At 70.5% G+C, this 18,193-nt stretch overlaps 1 protein-coding gene across 3 annotated transcripts in view; it reads right to left on the bottom strand.

Moving 5' to 3' along the window:
• Window positions 1-4,267: 4,267 nt before the first annotated feature.
• The window catches only part of BRF1 (BRF1 general transcription factor IIIB subunit), a 32,134-nt gene continuing 18,208 nt past the window's right edge, over window positions 4,268-18,193 (bottom strand). The window contains exons 1-14 of one of the 3 annotated variants that reach the window (XM_084896119.1): window positions 17,108-18,085; window positions 16,158-16,307; window positions 15,133-15,226; window positions 14,310-14,436; window positions 13,748-13,787; window positions 13,581-13,673; window positions 10,265-10,534; window positions 9,265-9,326; window positions 9,024-9,105; window positions 8,897-8,952; window positions 8,017-8,267; window positions 7,460-7,511; window positions 6,821-6,995; window positions 4,268-6,426 (exon numbers count right to left, since the gene is read on the bottom strand). In XM_084896119.1, coding sequence (XP_084752245.1) covers window positions 6,383-6,426; window positions 6,821-6,995; window positions 7,460-7,511; window positions 8,017-8,267; window positions 8,897-8,952; window positions 9,024-9,105; window positions 9,265-9,326; window positions 10,265-10,534; window positions 13,581-13,673; window positions 13,748-13,787; window positions 14,310-14,436; window positions 15,133-15,226; window positions 16,158-16,239 — 1,428 coding nt within the window. In that variant the 5' untranslated portion in view covers window positions 16,240-16,307; window positions 17,108-18,085 and the 3' untranslated portion in view covers window positions 4,268-6,382. Of the gene's footprint in view, window positions 6,427-6,820; window positions 6,996-7,459; window positions 7,512-8,016; window positions 8,268-8,896; window positions 8,953-9,023; window positions 9,106-9,264; window positions 9,327-10,264; window positions 10,535-13,580; window positions 13,674-13,747; window positions 13,788-14,309; window positions 14,437-15,132; window positions 15,227-16,157; window positions 16,308-17,107; window positions 18,086-18,193 lie in introns of those variants that run through there. The other 2 variants (XM_084896117.1, XM_084896118.1) reach the window with 2 other exon arrangements.

The following is an 18,193-nucleotide window of genomic DNA, read 5'->3' as shown; positions in this document are numbered from 1 at the left end:
TCCGGGGAGAGGGGCGCGGGGAGAGGGGCGCGGGGAGAGGGGCGCGGGGAGAGGGGCGCGCAGCGGGCAGGGAGCCTGGCCTGGCCTGGCCTGGTGAGCCTGGTGCAGGCGGATCCAGAGCCCATGTGCTCCCTCCCTCCTGTGGGTGACACATGGCTGAGGGCACCCACAGGCGGAGGGGACGGGGCAGGGACGCATGGAGGGCAGGTGCCCGGCAGTGCCCAGCGCAGGGAGGGAGGGACGGGAGGCCTGGCCCCGATGGGGAGCACCTGGAGCCTGTTCCCTCCCTCCGCCACCGGCCGCATCCCAGCCGGGCCCGCGTGGCCGCTCCTGTAGGCGGGGGCGGTGTGTGTCCATCGGGAACAGCGTCCTGCCTGAGGCTGCGGTCACCCTGCAGGGGCCCCCAGGGATCCACAGGGACCCACAGGGACACACACACACACACACACACACACACACACACACACACCCGGGCTCCTTGAGGGCGCTGCCGGCGCCCATCCTGCGGACCAGCCTGAGGCCAGAGGAGAGGGCTGCGGCCGGCCGGGCCCGGGAGGTGGCCGCTGCCTCTGACCCTCGGCGGGGCGGCCGCGGCTCGCAGCGTTTCCGCCGGCCCGGCCCGCAGGAAGTGGCCGCCTCCCGGACAAAGGGGCCGGCGGACAATGGCCATTGAATTGGGCCGGGGCGCTCGCGCTCCGACGGGCCGCCAGCTGCCCGCGCAGATAAGACGGCTCCGCCGGCCCGCCCCGCCCCGCCCCCAGGCCGCCCGCCCCGCCCCCAGGCCGCCCGCCCCGCCCCCAGGCCGCCGAGGGGCCAATTCGGGAGTTCGCCGGGCGTAGGCCCCGCCCCGTCCGCCTGGCCCCGCCCAGGCCGGCGGCGCGCCGCCTGGGAGTCGGGCCCTGGCCGCCCGCCAGGCCCTGCGAGCGAACGGAGCCGCGTGGGGGGACGTGAGGTCTGACACCCCATTTCCCCCGGAGCACCGGGCCCGCTGCTGGGGACGCGGCGGCGCCTCCTGCACCTCGTTTGGGTGGAACCACAGCCCGGAGAGCCGCCCTGCGGGTCCCCCCCCTCCCTCCAGCCCGCACCCACCCCCGGCTTTGGGGCTCCACAGGACAGCCTGGTCTCACGCCCCGGAAAGCCATTTGGGGCCCCATTTCCTCAGACTCCCCACCTTGGGGATCCCTCTTCCTGGGGCCCCTGGCACAGCCCTGAATGTGGCCCTGAGGGCCAGCGCTGGGGGCAGGGGGTCCTCGCCCAGGCCTGGCCCTGCAGCTGGGCAGCAGTCAGCTCTGCCTGGCCCGGCCCTGTGGCCTGCAGCTTCGAGCAGCAGATCCGTGACCAGGCACGTGGCAGGGGTCCCAGCACCCGCCTCCCTGGGTTAGAAAGCTACGGGAAGAGCGGTGCTGACAGGGGCAGGACCTGCAGGTTCGGGGAGGCTGAGGCAGGCACCTAGGGTGAGTCACCTGGTCCTGGCCAGCCCGGGCAGGGCAGGGCAGGGGGTGGGGAGGACTCAGGAGCCCAGGCCCAGCACCCCGGCCCGACAGTCCAGCCCCGGGTGCTGGGACCACTGGAACCAGCCAGCAGGCCGTGCCCTCCACAAGCCCCTGGCCTGGTGATAATTTGTGGGGGGCAGCAGGCCAGGGGGACACTCAGGCTGCAGGGCCAGGAGAGGGCCGACAGCTGTGGGGCATTACTGGGGAGGAAGGCTTCTCGGAGGAGCTGACACGGTGGTGGGTTCTCAGGGGAGGAGGGAGGACCTCATGCATAAGCAGGAGTCGGGGAGAAGCCAGGTGTTTGTGGGGGGTGGGGGGACAGGTGGACCACCGGGAGCTGGAGGGTGTGCCCCCACCAGCATGGATTGGCATCACCCTGACCCCCGCTGCCCTCAGCTGGCCCTGTGCAGGGGCTGAGGTGGCCATCAGAGGCCAGCCTGGCAGAGGGCACACTGTGTCCTGCCTGGGGCAGCAGGCTGTGGACACCAAGCCTGCAGTGACACAGCCCCCCAGCCCTGCCCAGCATGGAGCCTGCCCTCAAGCTGCAGGCAGTGGGGGCCAGTGGCTTCTGACTCTGGGGCCCCAAGTTCACGTGACTCCCCAAGAGCCCGCCCTGGGGACATCCTGCCTGACACCTGCCCACCTGACCCTCCCGCCCCCAGCCTGCACCAGCACTGAGCCTTTCCCCGGAACCCTGGCCCTGCCCTCCTGCACCCCAGCACCCCCAGCCGACAGCCGTGCTGAGGCACCCCTGCAGATGGAGCCAGGGCCACGGCCCACCAGAGCCAAGCACAGGTCTGCCTCTGCCACGCACCTGCTCCCACCCAGCCCCTGGGGACCTCCCCTTCCCGCCGAGGCCCTCGCCCTCCTCCACCCTCCCCCTGCCCCGCTCGCCTGCTCCGTGTGGGCTGCCCCCTCCCACCAGAGGGACGTCCCATCCCCTGAACTAGTCTGACCACTAGGGACCTCAGTGGGAACCGCCCTCAGCACCCTGGCCCAGGCACGGGGCACCTGGCGAGCACAGATCTGAGGCCCGAAGGCTCGTCTTGGCCTGATCACGCAGGGCCGTCCGTCCCTCAGGGGCCACCGGGGCCGATGTAAGGAACCAGCTGTCAGGGGGCTCCTTTCCAAAGAAGTGCCACCCGGTCCCTCGAGGGGGCTCCTCACAGCACTGACGCCCCCCCCCCCCCCCAGCCTGCAGGAGGCTCCCCTCCCCTCAGGCCCACCGGGCCGTCCTGCAGCACCACCTGCTGGCCGGGACCGAGTGCCTCCAACCTGCGGAGCCTGGTGGCAGGCGTGCAGGCCTCCTCAGGCTGTGCCCTGGGCATTGAGACACAGCTGGGGCCAGGGCCAGGCTGGGGCCTCCAGCACGCGGGCACCAGGGGCCTCGGGTGCACGGCAGGCTGCCAGCCCTGGGTTTGCAGGCTGTGCCCTCTCATCCACTCTCCCCGGCTGCTGCAGAGCACTGCACCAGCCCACAGCCTGTGGGTCCTGCTGGCCACCCACCTGTGCTCCCCCTCCCCGCTGCAGGCACCTAGGGTGAGTCACCTGGGTGCCTCGGTGGGCTGGAGACGTTCGGGAAGGGCTTTGATGGGAGGAGCCTGAGTGCAAGGGAGTGTGAGGGTGTGCATGCCAGCTGGCAGAGGCTGGTGCATAGGTGGGCCTGCCCTGACCCCGGGTCCCAGTCTACCCCTGGCCCTGTTGACCCCCAGCCTCCTGCCCCAGGCCCTTTGACCTCCCGGGCAGCCGTTTCCCAGGCCCCACTGAGGCGGGCACCGCAGACAATGCCAATTCACTGGCCTTGAAATGGGAAGCCAAGCCTCAGGGCCAGGACACGGCTGGGGCCGGTGCTGCCTCCGGCCACAGGCTGGGGCTCCTGCTCCCCCTCTGGCTGAGGAGCCATGGACACAGACCCACCCTGCCCACAGGCCTGGCCGGGCTTCAGGGCACCCCTCCCCACGCCCCTTCCTCAGACCACAGCAGTGCCCGCCGCTGGGCCAGTCAGCTGGGGGTGGCCAGGAGAGGGCACTGAGAGCAGTGTCAGTGCTGGGTTAGGGTCAAGGTTGAGGGGCCAGGGTCAGGGCCAGTCCCACCGTCTGGGGCCCTGCCCTCCCAGGTCCCTGAGGGCCCATTGTGTCCGGCGGCTTCCTGAGCAGCCACTCCCAGCAGGAAAGCCATGAGCCTGCTCTGCCCTCTGAAGGGCTGGGCACCCGAGCCTGAGGCTGACGCCCGGAGCCCTCAGCCCCCACGCCTAGCCAGCCTGGCAGGGGCCCAAGCCTCCCCAGGGACCGGCCAGCCCTCCAGGCACGTAGGTGCTCACTGGTCCCGGAAGCTGGCGGCCATGGGCAGGCACACCCCACACAGCGCCAGGCTGGGCACTGCCCGTGGGAACGAAGTGGACCCTCAGTGCCCCCAGGGGCCGGGCACACGTGCAAGATGGCTGTGTCCTGCGATGGCCCCCCGCAGGCAGGGACAGGCCGCGTGGTGAGGTCCCGGGCAGGGCGGCCTGAGCGCCAAGCAGACCCACAAAGGCACTGCGGGTCAGAGGCCCGGGCCTGAGCAGATCGGGGACCGGGAGGACGCGCACATGACCCTGGTCTGGCAGTGCAAGATGGCTGTGTCCTGCGATGGCTCCCCGCAGGCAGGGACAGGCCGCGTGGTGAGGTCCCGGGCAGGGCAGCCTGAGCGCCAAGCAGACCCACAAAGGCACTGCGGGTCAGAGGCCCGGGCCTGAGCAGATCGGGGACCGGGAGGACGCGCACATGACCCTGGTCTGGCAGGTTGTGGCTTTTATTACTCGGGGAACGGGGTGTGGTTGGGTACAGGGCACTGGGGTTGGGGCTTGGGGACAGGAAGTCAGGTGGGGACCAGCCTGGGCAGAGGGTCAGTGCCCGCTCCTGCCTCCAGGCTGCGCTGAGGTGCCACCAGGGGCGGAGCAGCGAGAGGATGTCCTGGGTCAGCCGCCAAGGAGGACCTGTGGGCGGGACCCTGGGAGCTGGTCCCTCTGCGGGGGGTCCGAGCAGAGTGAGTTCCTGAGTGGACCCGCTGGGACCCTGGAGCCCTGTCTGTCCGCTGCAGCCGCCGCTGGGAGGCCCCTCCACTCAGCCTCGGGGTGGGGGTTAGGGAGCGCTCCACACCCCTCCCAGGGCCAAAGCCCTCAGCAGCAGAGCCAGCCGCCAGCCCAGACCTGTGGCCCCCTCCAAGTAGCACCTGTCAGGCGTGCCCCCAGCCCCGCTCAGCCTCTGCCCCCCTAGAGCACCAGGGACCCTGAGGGCCTGAGGTGCAGCCTGCTGGTGGGCCTCGGGGAGGGGCAGCTGGTCTTGGGGAGGCTGAACAGCGGGTGGGGGTGGGGCTGACAGGCCGGGCAGGACTCCAGAGGCAGAGCCATCGGTGGGCTTTTGCCTCTCGGAGGCCTCCGTAGTCTTGGTAGCATCAGGCGGCCATCAGCCTGGTGGCCATCGGCCCGGCGGCCTGCTGGGACGGGACAGTCAGGAGTGTGGGCCCAGCTGGTGACCTCGGGCTGTCACTCAAGCCCCAGTCCTCTTGGCCTCACTGGAGGCCTGCCATTAGCCAAGTGGAGCCCAAGTCACCTCCAGCGCTTGCTCTGACCTTGACCCCGAAACCTTAGAGCAGGCCTCTGCTCAGCAAGGGTCAGGCAGGCCCCAGGCCTCGTCCTGCTGTCCCGCTCCTAGCCCTGGCAATGCCTACCCTGCAGCCCACCCAGCAGGGCTGAGATGGGGTGTCCTATGCCGCCCCCAGGAGAATGCTCAGAGCCACTGCTGGAGGGGTGCCCCAGGCCACTCGGGCAGCAGCAGGGAGACCTGGCCGTGGGCAGAGGTGCAGACGGCATGTGAGTGCTGGGCCTCCCCCCGTCCCTGGCCTGGTGGAGGTCACCTGGGGTCAGAGGGTGGCATGCAGATGTGGACGGAGGAGCACGCAGTCTGCAGGTGTCCCTCAGGCCCACACGTGCGGTAGCAGTGGCCTGCATGGGGGACTGTCCACAGCCTTCTGGCACCTGCCAGCCGCCGGCTGCTCGCTGGGGCCCTGCCCCATTACCATGACCATGGGGTCAGCCACCACCAAAGCAGGGGCTCCCGCAGCACCTGTCAGCACCGTGTCCTGGGGGGCGGGTCCCCCACGCTGGGACCTGCTGCTGAGTGCTCCTCACCTCACCTCGGGCAGCGGTCCCTCCCCAGGCCCCTCTCACCTCGACTTCTGCTTCGGCGCACGCCCGCCCTGCGCGCCCAGAACTCCCTTCCAGCCCCCCTGCCCGCAGACACCGGCCTCCGGTCCCAGCTTGCAGCCTTTGCTGCACCCCAGCCAGGAGACAGGGTGCCGGGCAAGAGGGCAGTGCACTGTCTGCCACTGCGGCCACCGCTCCAGGGAGCAGGGAGGCCGGGCCTGGCCCCTGGGCCGTTCAGGGCCGGGGAGCGCTCTAGAGCAGGGCCAGGCTCGGAGGCCTGCCTGCACGCCTGCCCTCCCTCTGGACGCTGGGCCAAATGCCGGCTCAGATGTGAGCGCCCACCTCCTGGCTCAGGCGCCTGGGCTCGGGGTGCAGGGCCCGGCGCGGGAGGGAGCCGAAGACCTCAGCTGGAGCAGAGCTTCTCACAGCGCTTCTCAGCCCGTGAGCATGGCGAGCAGCCGTGTCCTGGAGCACACCCAGCCTCCACGCACTCGGAAGAGCCTCCGGGCCTCCAGGCCTCCCTGCAAGGCACACGCCGTGCATTGCTCAAAACATGGCGCCAGCACAGTGCCGGGCGGGACGTCCCTCGTGGCCACGATAAGGCTGCGGGGCAGGCGAGGCCACGCTCACACCTGGGCGTGGGGCCCGAGTCCGGCCCGGCCCTCAGGAGCCAGGGCCCACCGCGGGCACGGCCGTGCGGTCACGCTCAGTAGCCGTCGCCGTCGTCATCGTCACCGTCACAGCCGTAATCTGCAGAGACAGATGGTGCCGCTGAGCAGCTGCAGGTGGGCCCCGGCCCCGGCCCCCGCCCCCGGGGCTCCAGCACCAGTGGCCTTGGCCCCTCAGGCCCCACCGCAGAAGAAGAGCGCTGCTGGGAGCTGGGGCCTGGGAGCCGATGGCCTGGCTGCGGGCGGTGGGGCCTGGCTGCGGGCGGGGGGGCCTGGCTGCGGGCAGGGGGGGCCTGGCTTCAGTCAAGGGCCCATGTGAGGCGCTGTGAGGTGGTGGGACCCTATGTCTGTGGGCTCATCCCAGCACCCCAGGCCTCGTCTCCCAGGGGCAGGCTTGGCCAGTCCCCTCGCACACCCAGGCCTCAGCACCCAGTCGGCCCCGCCCAGACGCCCTCCCCGGAAGCCCCCGCGCTCACCGCTGCCGCCCATCATCTGCAGGGCGCTGACGCAGGGCTCCCCGTCCTCCTCGGCGTCGGGGTCCTCCTCCTCGGCGTTCTCCTCGGGGTGGTAGGCCACGGGCCCGCTCTCCACCAGCACGTCCGCGGGCCTCCCCGGGGCACAGCCACGGGCGGGGGCGTTGGGGGGTGGGGTCTGTGAGTGAGGGGGCAGCTGTGGACAAGGCTCAGGCCGCCCCCCGGGACCCTGGCCGGCCCTTCTGAGCTGCACCTGCAGCTGCTCGGGGACCCCCTCTGCTCTCCGTTCTGCCTCCTGACAATCAGGAGCGAAGACCCTGAGCCCCACCGGGGGTGGGGGGAAGGGGGCGTGCCCACACCAGGCTCCCCCCTCAGCGGGCGCCGGGACTGGACCTCGCTGCCCAGAGGCTCTCCGACGGCCAGGAGACATGGCTGCAGGCTGGCCAGCGCCGCAGGGCGCCAGGAGGACTCCGCTCGGACGGGCCCTCCCAGACACTCCTCCGCGCCTGGGGCCTCAGGATCCCCTCTGCCCCCCCCACCCCTCCTCGCCCCGCCCCCGCCAACAGCCAGCGGGGCCTGTCCCAGCTCCTCCCTCCGCTGGGCTGTGCTCCCCGAGGCCCCGCCCTCACTGTCCACACACACCTCTCCCACAGCTGCCTTCTTAGCTGCCTGGGCGGACACCATTGGCCTCAACCTGAAAGCAAGTACAGGAGGAGGTGATGGGGGCACGGGAGGGGAGCACAGGAGGGGTGATGGGGGCACGGGAGGGGAGCACAGGAGGGGGTGAGGGGGGCACGGGCGGAAGAGGGTACAGGATGGGAGCAGGAGGGGCACTCTCAGGCCCAAGTCTGCCCCTCTGCTCCCAGCAAACATCTCTGGCTTCCTCCCTCCCGCCCCCCCACAGGTCAGGGTGGGCACCCTCCAGGCCCACTGCAGGGACACCCAACTGGTGCTCACAGCACCCCTCCCAGGCCTGCTTTCCCTCCCCCACACCCTCCAGACAGAGCCAGGGCACACGGTCACCTGCAGGGGCCGAGGGGGCCATGTGAGCTCAGCGATCCCCTCGGGCGGCTCCCCTCCGGGCCCAGGAACCCCACCCCTCCTGGCGGCAGGAGGCGGGCGGGGCGGGGCACAGCTTAGGGAGCTGGAGGGACCCCAGGACCAGGCTGCACCCACGTGGCCCAGCCCCGGCCCAGCACCTTTTGCCCACGCTGGCCGCGGGGTCGGCCCCACTCCTGCCGGCCGGCTTCTTCCTCCGCGGCAGCCTCCGGGCCGCGGCCCTGTCCTCGGGCCCGGCGTCGGGCCGCGCCGCCCCGGCCTTGCTGTCCAGGTCGCGCAGCACGCTGTAGTTGATCTTGCTGGAGATGCGCTTCTGCTCCAGCATCTTCTCGATGGCCTCGCCGGCCGTGCTCGCCTGGATCGGCTCCTTGCGCTTGCACGGCTTCTTGGGCTGAGGAGGCGCACGCGTCACCCCTGGCCCCGCAGGGCTGCCCGGGGCTCCGGGAAGGAGGGGGCTCAGCACCCTCGGGTGGCGCCAGCCTCCTCCTCCGGGACCGAGAAGGGGCCTGAGCCCCGCCCCCTGCACCTCCCCAGGGAGTGAGCACTGCCCAGCCACCCTGCGGCCCTCCCATGCAGGCCCGTGGCCAAGCAGAGGACAGAGCAGCGAGATGATGGTCCCCGGATGCGTCCTGGCGCTGAGCTGAGACCTGCAGGAGCCGCCTCTGCCTCCAGCCACCCGCCTCCTGAGCAGCCCCACGGGGCCAGGACGCAGACCAGCTGCCAGGTTCCCCCGACCCTCTCCCGCCTCCCCCGCTCGGGTCCAGGTTTGCGAGCACAGCCTTTCCGCTCCCAGCCCCCGCCCGTAGGCTCGCAGGCCAGAGACGGCCTGACCACGCCCCCTGCAGCTCCAGCAGACGCACCGCCTACCCCCGAGGAGCCACCAGCCACAGTGCTGACCACAGGATGGGCGGGGGCAGCGGGCAGGCCCCCTGAGGCTGCCAGCCTGCCTGGGGCTCCCCTCCCGCCGTCCGCAGCACCCCACCCAGCCCACCCTCCGGGCAGCGGCTCCGGAGCACCCACCTTCTGCTCCTTGTAGATGCCCAACTCCTTCTCCTTGGCGATGCGGGCCTCCTTCTCTGAAAGGCAACGCAGCGGTCAGCGGGGGCCTCCCCGGCATGGGGCGGGCGGGCGGGCGGGCGGCACTCACCCCTCTGCTCCCGCAGGTACTCGGCGTTCTCCCGCATCCACAGCTCAGCCTTCACGCGGGCTTCCGCCTCGTTCAGGATGTACTGGGGAGCAAGCATGACCTGAGGGCGGGCGCGCGTGGCGGGGGGGCCCCCAGGAGGGTGCAGGGACCCCTTCCCACGGCCCAGCCCTCTGGGTGGCTCCCAGGCCCCAGGGACACCGGAGGGAGGGCAGGTCAGTGCTGCGCCCTCAGGACCACTCACCCTGTCGATCTCCAGGTCGTCGATGCCGCTGAGGTCCAGCTCGCCGTCCCCAGAAGCATCTTCTAGGGAAGCAGAGTGGGCAGTGACTCACATCCCACCCCACCCAGCCTCCCGGACTCTGCTTCCTCACCACCAGGGGGGCCGGCACTGCTGTGCGTGTGCGTGTGCGTGTGCGTGTGCATGTGCGTGCTACGACCCCGACACAGAGGGAGCAGGATCTGTCCCCCACGGGCTGCCCCCCCCCATCCTAGCGTCCTGGGCAAGCAGCCTCCCAGTCAGGAGAGGGCACGGCCAGTTCTCCGGGAGCCTGACGGTGCTCAGGAAGTCCCCACCCGCCAGCCCTTCTGCCCGCTGGGCCCCCACCGTCTGTGTGGCTCAGAGCGAGGGTGCCCTCCTGCCTGCTGCCCCGTCACCCGTGTCCTCTGCTGAGCCCCCTGCTGTCAGCCCACAGAGGCACTGGGGGCGCTCCCCACTGAGGCCCCGCGACCCCTGGGCACCCCAAGGCGCCCCTCGTCCTCAGCGCCAGCCAGGATGGCCTCTCTCTGCTCCAGTGTCCCTGCTGCCTCAGGGCCTCTCTGTGCCCTCTGTCATGCCACCGCCCCTCCCAGGCCACTCCTGCCATCAGGCCAGCCATCCTGCCATGCCTGCCAGCCCGTGGTGGACCTCAGGCAGCCCAGCAGCTTCGCTGAGCAGTGCTGGGGTCAGACCTCCACTGGCCTGGTCCCAGCAGAAGAGCAGGACCTGCTGTCGGAAGTGACCTGACAGCACCAGAGCCGCCCGCAGGTCGCCCGTGCACGGGGCCTCTGGGTCACACGGGCAGGGGAGCTGTGGCCACACTCACCGGAGCCACAGGCCAGCCGACAAGGGCCCCAGAGACAGTGGTGCCCTGCTGGCACTCGGGGGTCAGCACCCACCGGACCACTGACTGCTCACAGCCCACGCTCCTGAGGGGGCGACCCACACCCCCAGCCCAGAGCCCCGCCCGCCCGCCCGCACTCACTGGGCTCCTGGCTCTGCGAGGAGATGCACTCCCGGATGGAGTCCGAGATGCCCAGGCTGGCCGCGGTGGGCAGGGGCCCGAGCAGGGACTCCAGGGCGGGCGGCTGGCCGCTCCCGCTGGGGCTGCCCGCGGCCTCCGCGCCGCCGGGAACCCCGCCGCCCAGCAGCTCCCGGTAGAAGTCCTTGTTCAGGTGGCTGGCCGCGGCCTCCAGCTCCTCGTCCTCGGCGTCCTCCTCGCCAAACAAGCTGGCCGTGCTGTCCTCGGCGGCGCCTGGGCACAGGGCACCGTCAGCCCGCGGGGCCGGCCGCTGAGGGGAACTCCCCCCGCTGACCGAGCTGCTGAGGACGGGAGCCCGAAGGCTTCGTCACAGAGGGCACCGGTCCCCGGCCCACACTCCCGCCGGCCGCGAGTCACACAGGACGCCCGGGGGCACAGGCAGCTCGGGGACATGCCCCGCAGGCGACAGAGGCGGCCTTGGGCCTCGCTCCCCCGGGCCTTTCCTGCTGCTGCTTAGAGCGGAAGGAGGGGGAGACAGACACATGTCGCTTGGCTGCCTCCTCCAGGCCCCTGACCAGGGCCAGGGATCAAGCCTGCAACCCAGGTATGTGCCCTTGACAGGAATCGAACCCGTGACCCTTCAGTCTGAGCGCTGACGCTCCATCCACTGAGCTACACCAGCCAGGGCACGTTTGAGTTTGGATGAAGCAAAAGCTTCTTAGAAATGGCGCTGAAAGAGAGTCCACAGAACACCGACAGATCCGACTTCATCAGTACTCAGACATGTGCAGGCTGACGGCGAGCACGCGGCTGGCAACAGGACGTGTCTACGAGCCCAGCACTCACAACCCTGTGAGGACCCCCGTCTGAAGTGGAGGCTGGGCCGGGAGACCAGAGACGCTGCGGGCGGGCGGGCGAGCGAGCGAGCGAGCACTGCGGCCACGTGGGAAGCAGATGGGGGCGGGTTCTTGGACACCCGCGCTCGCCGGCCCCGGCCCGGCCCGGCCCAGGAGGGAGATGGGGAGCGTCCACAGCGCTCAGTGCCGTCCAGCCCGGTCACCCACTGTCCGCAGGCCAGCCCGAGAGGGACCGGAGCTGCAGGCCAAGCTGAGAGTCAGGGCAGGACACAGACTGGGAGGGGCGGTGACGTGATGGGTGACAGGTGATAGTCACACACGGCCCTCCCCACGGGCAGGCCCCTCCCCACGGGCAGGCCCTCCCCACGGGCAGGCCTCAGGGAAGCGGCCCCTGGGCCCGGGGAGCTCCTCACTGCCAGGGCTCAGGTGGCAGAGTGCCACGAGAGAGGCTTCCCTCTCGACACGTGTCTCCTGGGAACAAGCATTCGCTTCCAGGGAGCAGGGCAGTCACATGGGAAGGGCTGGACCCTCCAGTGTCTCCACCCGGGCTCGCAGCCGCCCTGAGGGAGGGAGGCCACCGCCTGCTGGGCTGCCGCCCCTCCACCTGCCTCCAGCCTCCAGCCTCCCAGCCCCCCAGGAATCGCTACCCGCCGTTTCACCAAGGCGCAGTGACGCGGGGCGGCACACGGAGCCCACACGGAGCCGGCCGCCACGGGCATGGCTCAGGAGTGGGCCACAAGCTCACAGGCGTGGCTCAGGAGGGGACCACGGGCTCCCGGGCGTGGCTCCGGAGGGGGCTCAGGAGCAGCCCCGAAACCAAGGCAGCCTGCCCGTCCCGCTCTGCTGGCGCTGAGCCGGTGGTAGGTGGGCGGGATCCCACCTGACAGCGCAGCCGTGGTGGGAGGGCGGCTGGGAGCTGCAGAGAGGAGCGTGGAGCCTGGTAAAAGACGATGCCAGGCCAGGTCGGAGGACACCCCAGAATCGAGCTCGCTCAGACCACGGGGCGCTCACCCAACAGCCAGCGCAGGTCACGGACAGGACCACCGTGTCCACAGCTCAGAGAGCTGAGGCGTGGCCGCAGAAGACCCCATGGAAGTGGAGCCCAGGCCTAGGGCATCACCCATGGTGCCCGGCCACAGACACGCAGTGCACGACTACTGGAGGGACAGCCAGCAGCACCCGGGCATCACAGGTGAGTGCGTAAGGCAGAAGGCGCCCCTCCGCTCCGGAGCGCCCTCTCTCCCTCGGCTCGAGCACCAGGAGAAGCAGGACCTGTGCGGGGAGTGCCGCCTCCCTCGACACAGGCCGCAGCCCCCGCCCTGCGTGCTCAGCCGGGCGCAGGAGAGGCCCTGGCTCAAACACCACCCAGAGGAGCGATAAGTCCACGTAAAGCCCCGGTGATGGGAGGCACTGACCCGCCTAGAAACCCCCAGACCTGAGCTACCACGACCGAGAACGAACTGAAAACAAACGTGAACAGTAAGACCAAAAGCACCCCGAGAGTCTGGCCGCGTGGCTCCGTGGCTGAGCGTCGACCTATGAACCAGGAGGTCAGGGTTCGATTCCTGGTCAGGGCACAGGCCTGGGTTGCGGCTCAATCCCAGTGTGGGGCGTGCGGAGGCAGCTGACGGATGCTTCTCCCATCGCTGATGTCTCCCTCCTCCTCCCCCTCCCTCCCTGACGGCAATAGAAACACGCTCTGTAGAGGAGGGCCCTAAGAGCCCTGCCAGTGCGAAGAGCGCTGTCCTGTGTGCCCAGGGCTGTCGGTCCAGCTCCCGGCCAAGGGCACTCACGGGTGTGGACGTCCTCCGGCCTGCGGGGCCAGAGGCAGCCAGGCGATGTGTCTCTCTCACCGATGGCCCCCTCCCCCGTTCTCTCTGAAGAAGGCGCGGAGAAAATGCCCTCGGGCGGGAACCACAGCCACAAGCGAGCCCTGGCACAGGGTCCGCCTGTGAGAGGGGAGCAGCCTGGGGAGGAGCTGGCACTGCCGCCCAGACCGAGTGTCCGGCCAGACGCCACCTGCTCTCGGGCCTGAGGCCGGGGACCGGGACCCGCCGAGAGCTGCCCATCCCGGCCGGGGCCGAGCCCTGGGCAGGGGGAGGAGGGGCCGACCAGAGAGGGATGAAAACACACGGGCACACGGCTGTGCAGCAGGCCCACAGCAGCTCTGCAGGGGCACGGAGGATGCCCGGGACGGGGCTGGCAGGGCGGGCACGGAGGGGCACCGTGGACAGGAAAGGGGTCCAGGGACCTGCGGGCAGTGAGCAGGGCAGGCCTGCGTCGGAGAACAGAACCAAGGGACATGCGCCCAGGCGACGGGGACAGAGGCGAGGGCACTGGATGCTGGGAGCTGCTCAGCGCGGGCTGGGCCTGGGGGCGGGCAGGGACCTGCCGCCCGCTGGGAGAAGAGGAGACGGGCAGGTGGAGGGGCAGGGAAGGCTCGGGGGGACGGGCGCGCTTACCGTCTCTCGCCAGGCTAGCCAGCGCCCCCTTGGCCTTGGGCCGGCTGTTCTCGAGCTCCGTCTCGATCTCGTCCTGGTAGCTGGAGATCTCCCCTGCAGGCAGTGACGAGCAGGAAGTGAGCCAAACCCTCTCCGCCCGAGGCGCCTGGGGCAGGGCAGCTGCTCACCTTCGACCTCCTCCAGTTTCCGCGACAGGACTTGTTCCAGCTGAAAACCAAGAGGTGGACACTGAGCTGAGGCCAGGAGGGACCGGATGTCAGCCAGACGCGCGCCTGGGGCCGTTCCCGGCACAGCCGACGCCCGCCTTGCCGGGAACACGCTTCACGGGCTGATCAAGGGCCAGAGCAGCAGGGTCAGGGGAGAGGGTCCCGGCCAGGGATGTGTGCACAGCTGTCTGGACAAACCACCCTGGTCCATGCCTGTCGCCCCGAGGGGCAGGCCGGGAAGGGGACCCATGTGTGCCCCCCAGCCCTCCTGCACCTCTGCGTGTGTTCACCTCTGTGTGTGCCCCCCCGCACCTGTGTGCCCCCCCGCACCTGTGTGTGCCCCCCCGCACCTCTGTGTGCCCCCCCGCACCTCCGTGTGTGCCCCCCCCGCACCTCCGTGTGTGCCCCGCCCCCCACACAGGCTCGCATGCAGACCACCGTGCTGCCCAGACATGCAGTGTCAGGCCACAGAGCCGGGCGCTGACCGGGAGGCACAGGCCGCCGCGCGCACAGGTGGGCCCACCTGCTTCGCCCGCAGCTTCCGCTGGCCAGCCGTGTACGACGGGGGGTCACACTCCTCCTCCAGGTCGATCTTCATGAATTCGTCCACGGTCAGCTGACTGGTGGGCGTGTCTTCAAATTCCGTGAGCCTAAGACAGATGCGACAGACGCCCTGCTGCCCCCACAGCCACTGACGCTGGCATTAGGGAGCGGCGTAGCCAGTGCTGGGCCCCGGCCACGCCTGGGACTCCGCAGCCTGTCCACCGCCTCAGGCCTGCCCTCAGCCACGCCGCCGGGAGCTGGGGGAGGGCCACTCCCTCTGATCCCCCGAAGGCGAGCTCTCGGCAGCTGGTCTGTTTCTTAGTCCCTGCCCCGCCCAGAGGCCGTGCGAGGGGGTTAGAAAGAACTGCCAGCGGGAGAGGCACCTGGTCCATCCGCCTCTGACCGGCCGTGCGGCTGAGCCGGGTGGCCGTGGCCTCATTGGGCCCTCGTACGTGGACACCGGGCCGTGGTGGAGCTCAGCTTCCTCCCGGTGACAGTCCCTCAGGCCACACAGGACGGGCCACACCAGACAGGCCACACCGGACAGGACACGGTGAGCCGCCCTCGGTGCCCGTCGGACCCGCTTGCCTCTGGGCGATTCTATAAACCGCCGCGCACTCGGCTGCTCGGAGGGGGCCGCCAACTGCGGACGGCCCGGGCGTGGCCCCAGGAGGAGGGCCTGGGCAGGGAGAGCGCCCCCTCTGCGCCGGGCCTGCAGGGACGCCGCGTTGGTGCCCGGGCCAGCGGGCCTGGCGGAGCCGGAGGAGGACACGGCCTGCCCTGAGGCCCCAGCAGGGACCCACCTCTTCCTCAGCGTGGACTCGCACACCTTGACCACGCTGATGACCTCTTTGACCGTCCTCCGGAAGTCGTGCATCCTGGCCGCCACCAGCAGCGCTGGAAGGAGGGAGGGTGAGGTGAGCACAGGCCTGCGACCCAGCGGCAGGCTGCCTGCACCGGGCGCCGTCCTGTCCGCTGAGACTCACACGCTGCTGCCGGACTCACACAGTGCACACGTGCTGCCTGCCCTCTGCAGCGGGGCACACAACTAGCACACGTGTCCTGTAGACTCAGAGCCCTGCCGAGAGCACAGCGGCTCTGGCCTGCATGTAAAGGCTGGCTGGCGGCGGAACTGGGGGCGGGGAGGGTCTGGGATGGGGAGGGTCTGGGACGGGGAAGGTCTGGGATAGGGAGGGCCTGGGATGGGGAGGGCCTGGGACAGGGAGGGTCTGGGACAGGGAAGGTCTGGGACAGGGAGGGTCTGGTACGGGGAAGGTCTGGGACAGGGAGGGTCTGGGACGGGGAGGGCCTGGGATGGGGAGGGCCTGGGACAGAGGTCCTGGGAGAGGGAGGGCCTGGGACGGGGAGGGCCTGGGACAGGGAGGTCCTGGGATGGGGAGGGCCCGTGCTGGTGCACTGATTCTGGTCTGCAAGTTCAGAAGCCAGGCTCTGGACGGAACGCACCCCGGGCAGCACTGCGCCTTTGGAGCGGATGATGGGCGCATGGGCCCTGGCGTCCCAGGAAGGAGTGGGCACTGGGCACTGGGCCCTGGGCCAAGAGGTTTAGGGGGGAGGGCTCCAGAAGAGGCTCCAACAGACCCAAAGGCGCCTGCGGGCATCTGCCGCCCGGTACAGAGAGCCAGGGGGCAGCCCAAAAGCGGGCGCCCAGCCGTCAGCCCCAGGTCCCGCGCCTGCCCCGTCTGTGGAGGCGCCTGGAGCAGGCAGGAGTCAGAGAGGTCCCGGTGGCTGGGAGCAGCTCTGGAGCCACCCAGCACCCCCGCTGCAGTCAGGACGGAGCCAGCGCCCGGCGTCCGGCCGGCAGCCGCACCTGCCCCGCAGAGGCCCGAGGGGCGCCGGCCTGTGTGCATCCAGTCCCGCTTCATCCGCTGCAGGAGCCGCAGGGCCGTCATGGACACCTCGTGGTTCTTCTCGCCGAACTCCAGCAGGTGGGCGAAGCGCGGGATGTAGAGGCAGGGGTCTGCGGAGACACGCACCTCAGCACACGCCCCCCAGCACACGCCCCCAGCACACGCCCCCAGCACACGCCCCCCAGCACACGTTACCCAGCACACGCCCCCCAGCACACGCTACCCAAGCACACGCCCCCCAGCACACGCCCCCAGCACAAGCCCCGCCAGCACACGCACCTCAGCACACGCTCCCCAGCACACGCCCCCAGCACACGCCCCCAGCACACGCCCCCCAGCACACGCCCCCCAGCACACGCCCCGCCAGCACATGCCCCCCAGCACACGTTACCCAGCACACCCCCCCAGCACACGCTACCCAGCACACGCCCACCCAGCACACGCCCCCCAGCACACGCCCCCCAGCACACGCCCCCCAGCACACGTTACCCAGCACACCCCCCCAGCACACGCTACCCAGCACACGCCCCCCCAGCACACGCCCCGCCAGCACACGCTCCCGCTCCCCCCTCCCCCGGGCCACTCCCTCCTGTCCTTCCACCACAGGCTCCCAGGACCCGCACCTGGAACCTGCAGCCCCGACCTCGGGGAGGGGCCCTGACCGCTACCCGCCCCACGCTGGGCAGCGGCTGCTTCACTGATGTGGTGGGTGGGGTGAGGTCGGGCAGAGCTTTTACGTGCTTATTGGCTGGGCTCATCCGCCCGCCCTTTGTCTGCATGTGTGCGCCCCTCCCACCCCCACCCCCACGCCCCAGCCCCTGCTGCCCAAGGGAGACCAGCTGCTCAGGGGGATGCGCACAGGGGCTCCGTGCAGGGACAAGGCTGCCTGGGCCTCCAGCCTCCATGTCACCAAGTGGACATGCTAACCACCACAGCGGCCGGCTGGCGGAGGGCTGTGCGGGCCTGTGAGCGGCAAGGGGAGCCTGGGGACCGGACTGTCCCAGCGGGCCCTGCTCCGGGGGCTGCTGGGGGAAAGGGGCAGGCTGGGAGGCCCAGGAGGGGATTGAGAGCGCATTACGGCCCCAAAAGCAGGCAGAGGGGAGACAGACCGGGCTGTGCCTCCCTCTGCCCACGGGCTTTGATGCCTGAGCTGGGCCTGCAAGTCCCTTAGGTTCGAGGCAGAGAGCAGCACCAGCCCACGCCCACGCCGAGCAGCGAGCACTGCCTGGAGGCACAGACTCCACACAGCCACCCGGCCCCACAGGCAGCTGGGGGCGCCCCCTCCCCCTTTTCCCGGCGCATAGATAGCAGGTTCGCGTGGTTATGGGAGGCAACTGGCCCACGTTCCTCTCACACCCATGTTCCTGGCTCTAAAGCCAGTAAGAACATGTGTCCTCAGGTGGGACTTTTTAGAAAGGCGCTGAGGGAAGGGGAGAGTGTTTTCAAGCCCATGTCTGATAAGGGTGAACACCAGGAATGTTCACCAGAGAGCCTCTCGGATCGTTAACCCCAGGAACCTGGTTAGAAAGCGGGAGGCGCCCAGGCCAGGGCAGGTGTGACCTGCTGGGCGCACAGGAGCTCACCGAGGGCCGGGCCCGATCCCAGGCGGTGGGACGTGCAATGAAGCAGCCGGTCCCGGTGCACAGGCTTCTTCCCTCCGGTCGGCCCATTACAGACATTTAAAAAGGAGGAAGGCCCGGGTACAGAGCCCCACTTCTCCAAGGAAGCCGCACGGAGGCGCCGAGAGGCCACAGGCAACGCTAGGTGCTGGGCTCACTGGCGCCGCTCGCAGGCGGCCTGCCCTCCGCCCACAGCAGGCCCACCTGGGCGCGGTCCCACCTGGACGCGGGGCTGGGAGCGCCCGGGACGACTGCCGCTCCGGGGGCGGGGCCGCGGCGCTGGGTGGTGGGGCGGAGCCGGCCCGGGGGCGGGGCGCGGTGACGTCACCGGGGGCGGGCCGGGCGGCGTGACGCGCGACTGCACCCGCGCCCCCAGC

Source organism: Pipistrellus hanaki, assembly GCF_964339955.1.
Source record: "Pipistrellus hanaki genome assembly, chromosome: 1".
Classification (NCBI taxonomy): domain Eukaryota; kingdom Metazoa; phylum Chordata; class Mammalia; order Chiroptera; family Vespertilionidae; genus Pipistrellus; species Pipistrellus hanaki.
Note: the sequence above shows the minus strand (reverse complement) of the source record. Positions and strands in the feature narration are given on the sequence as shown.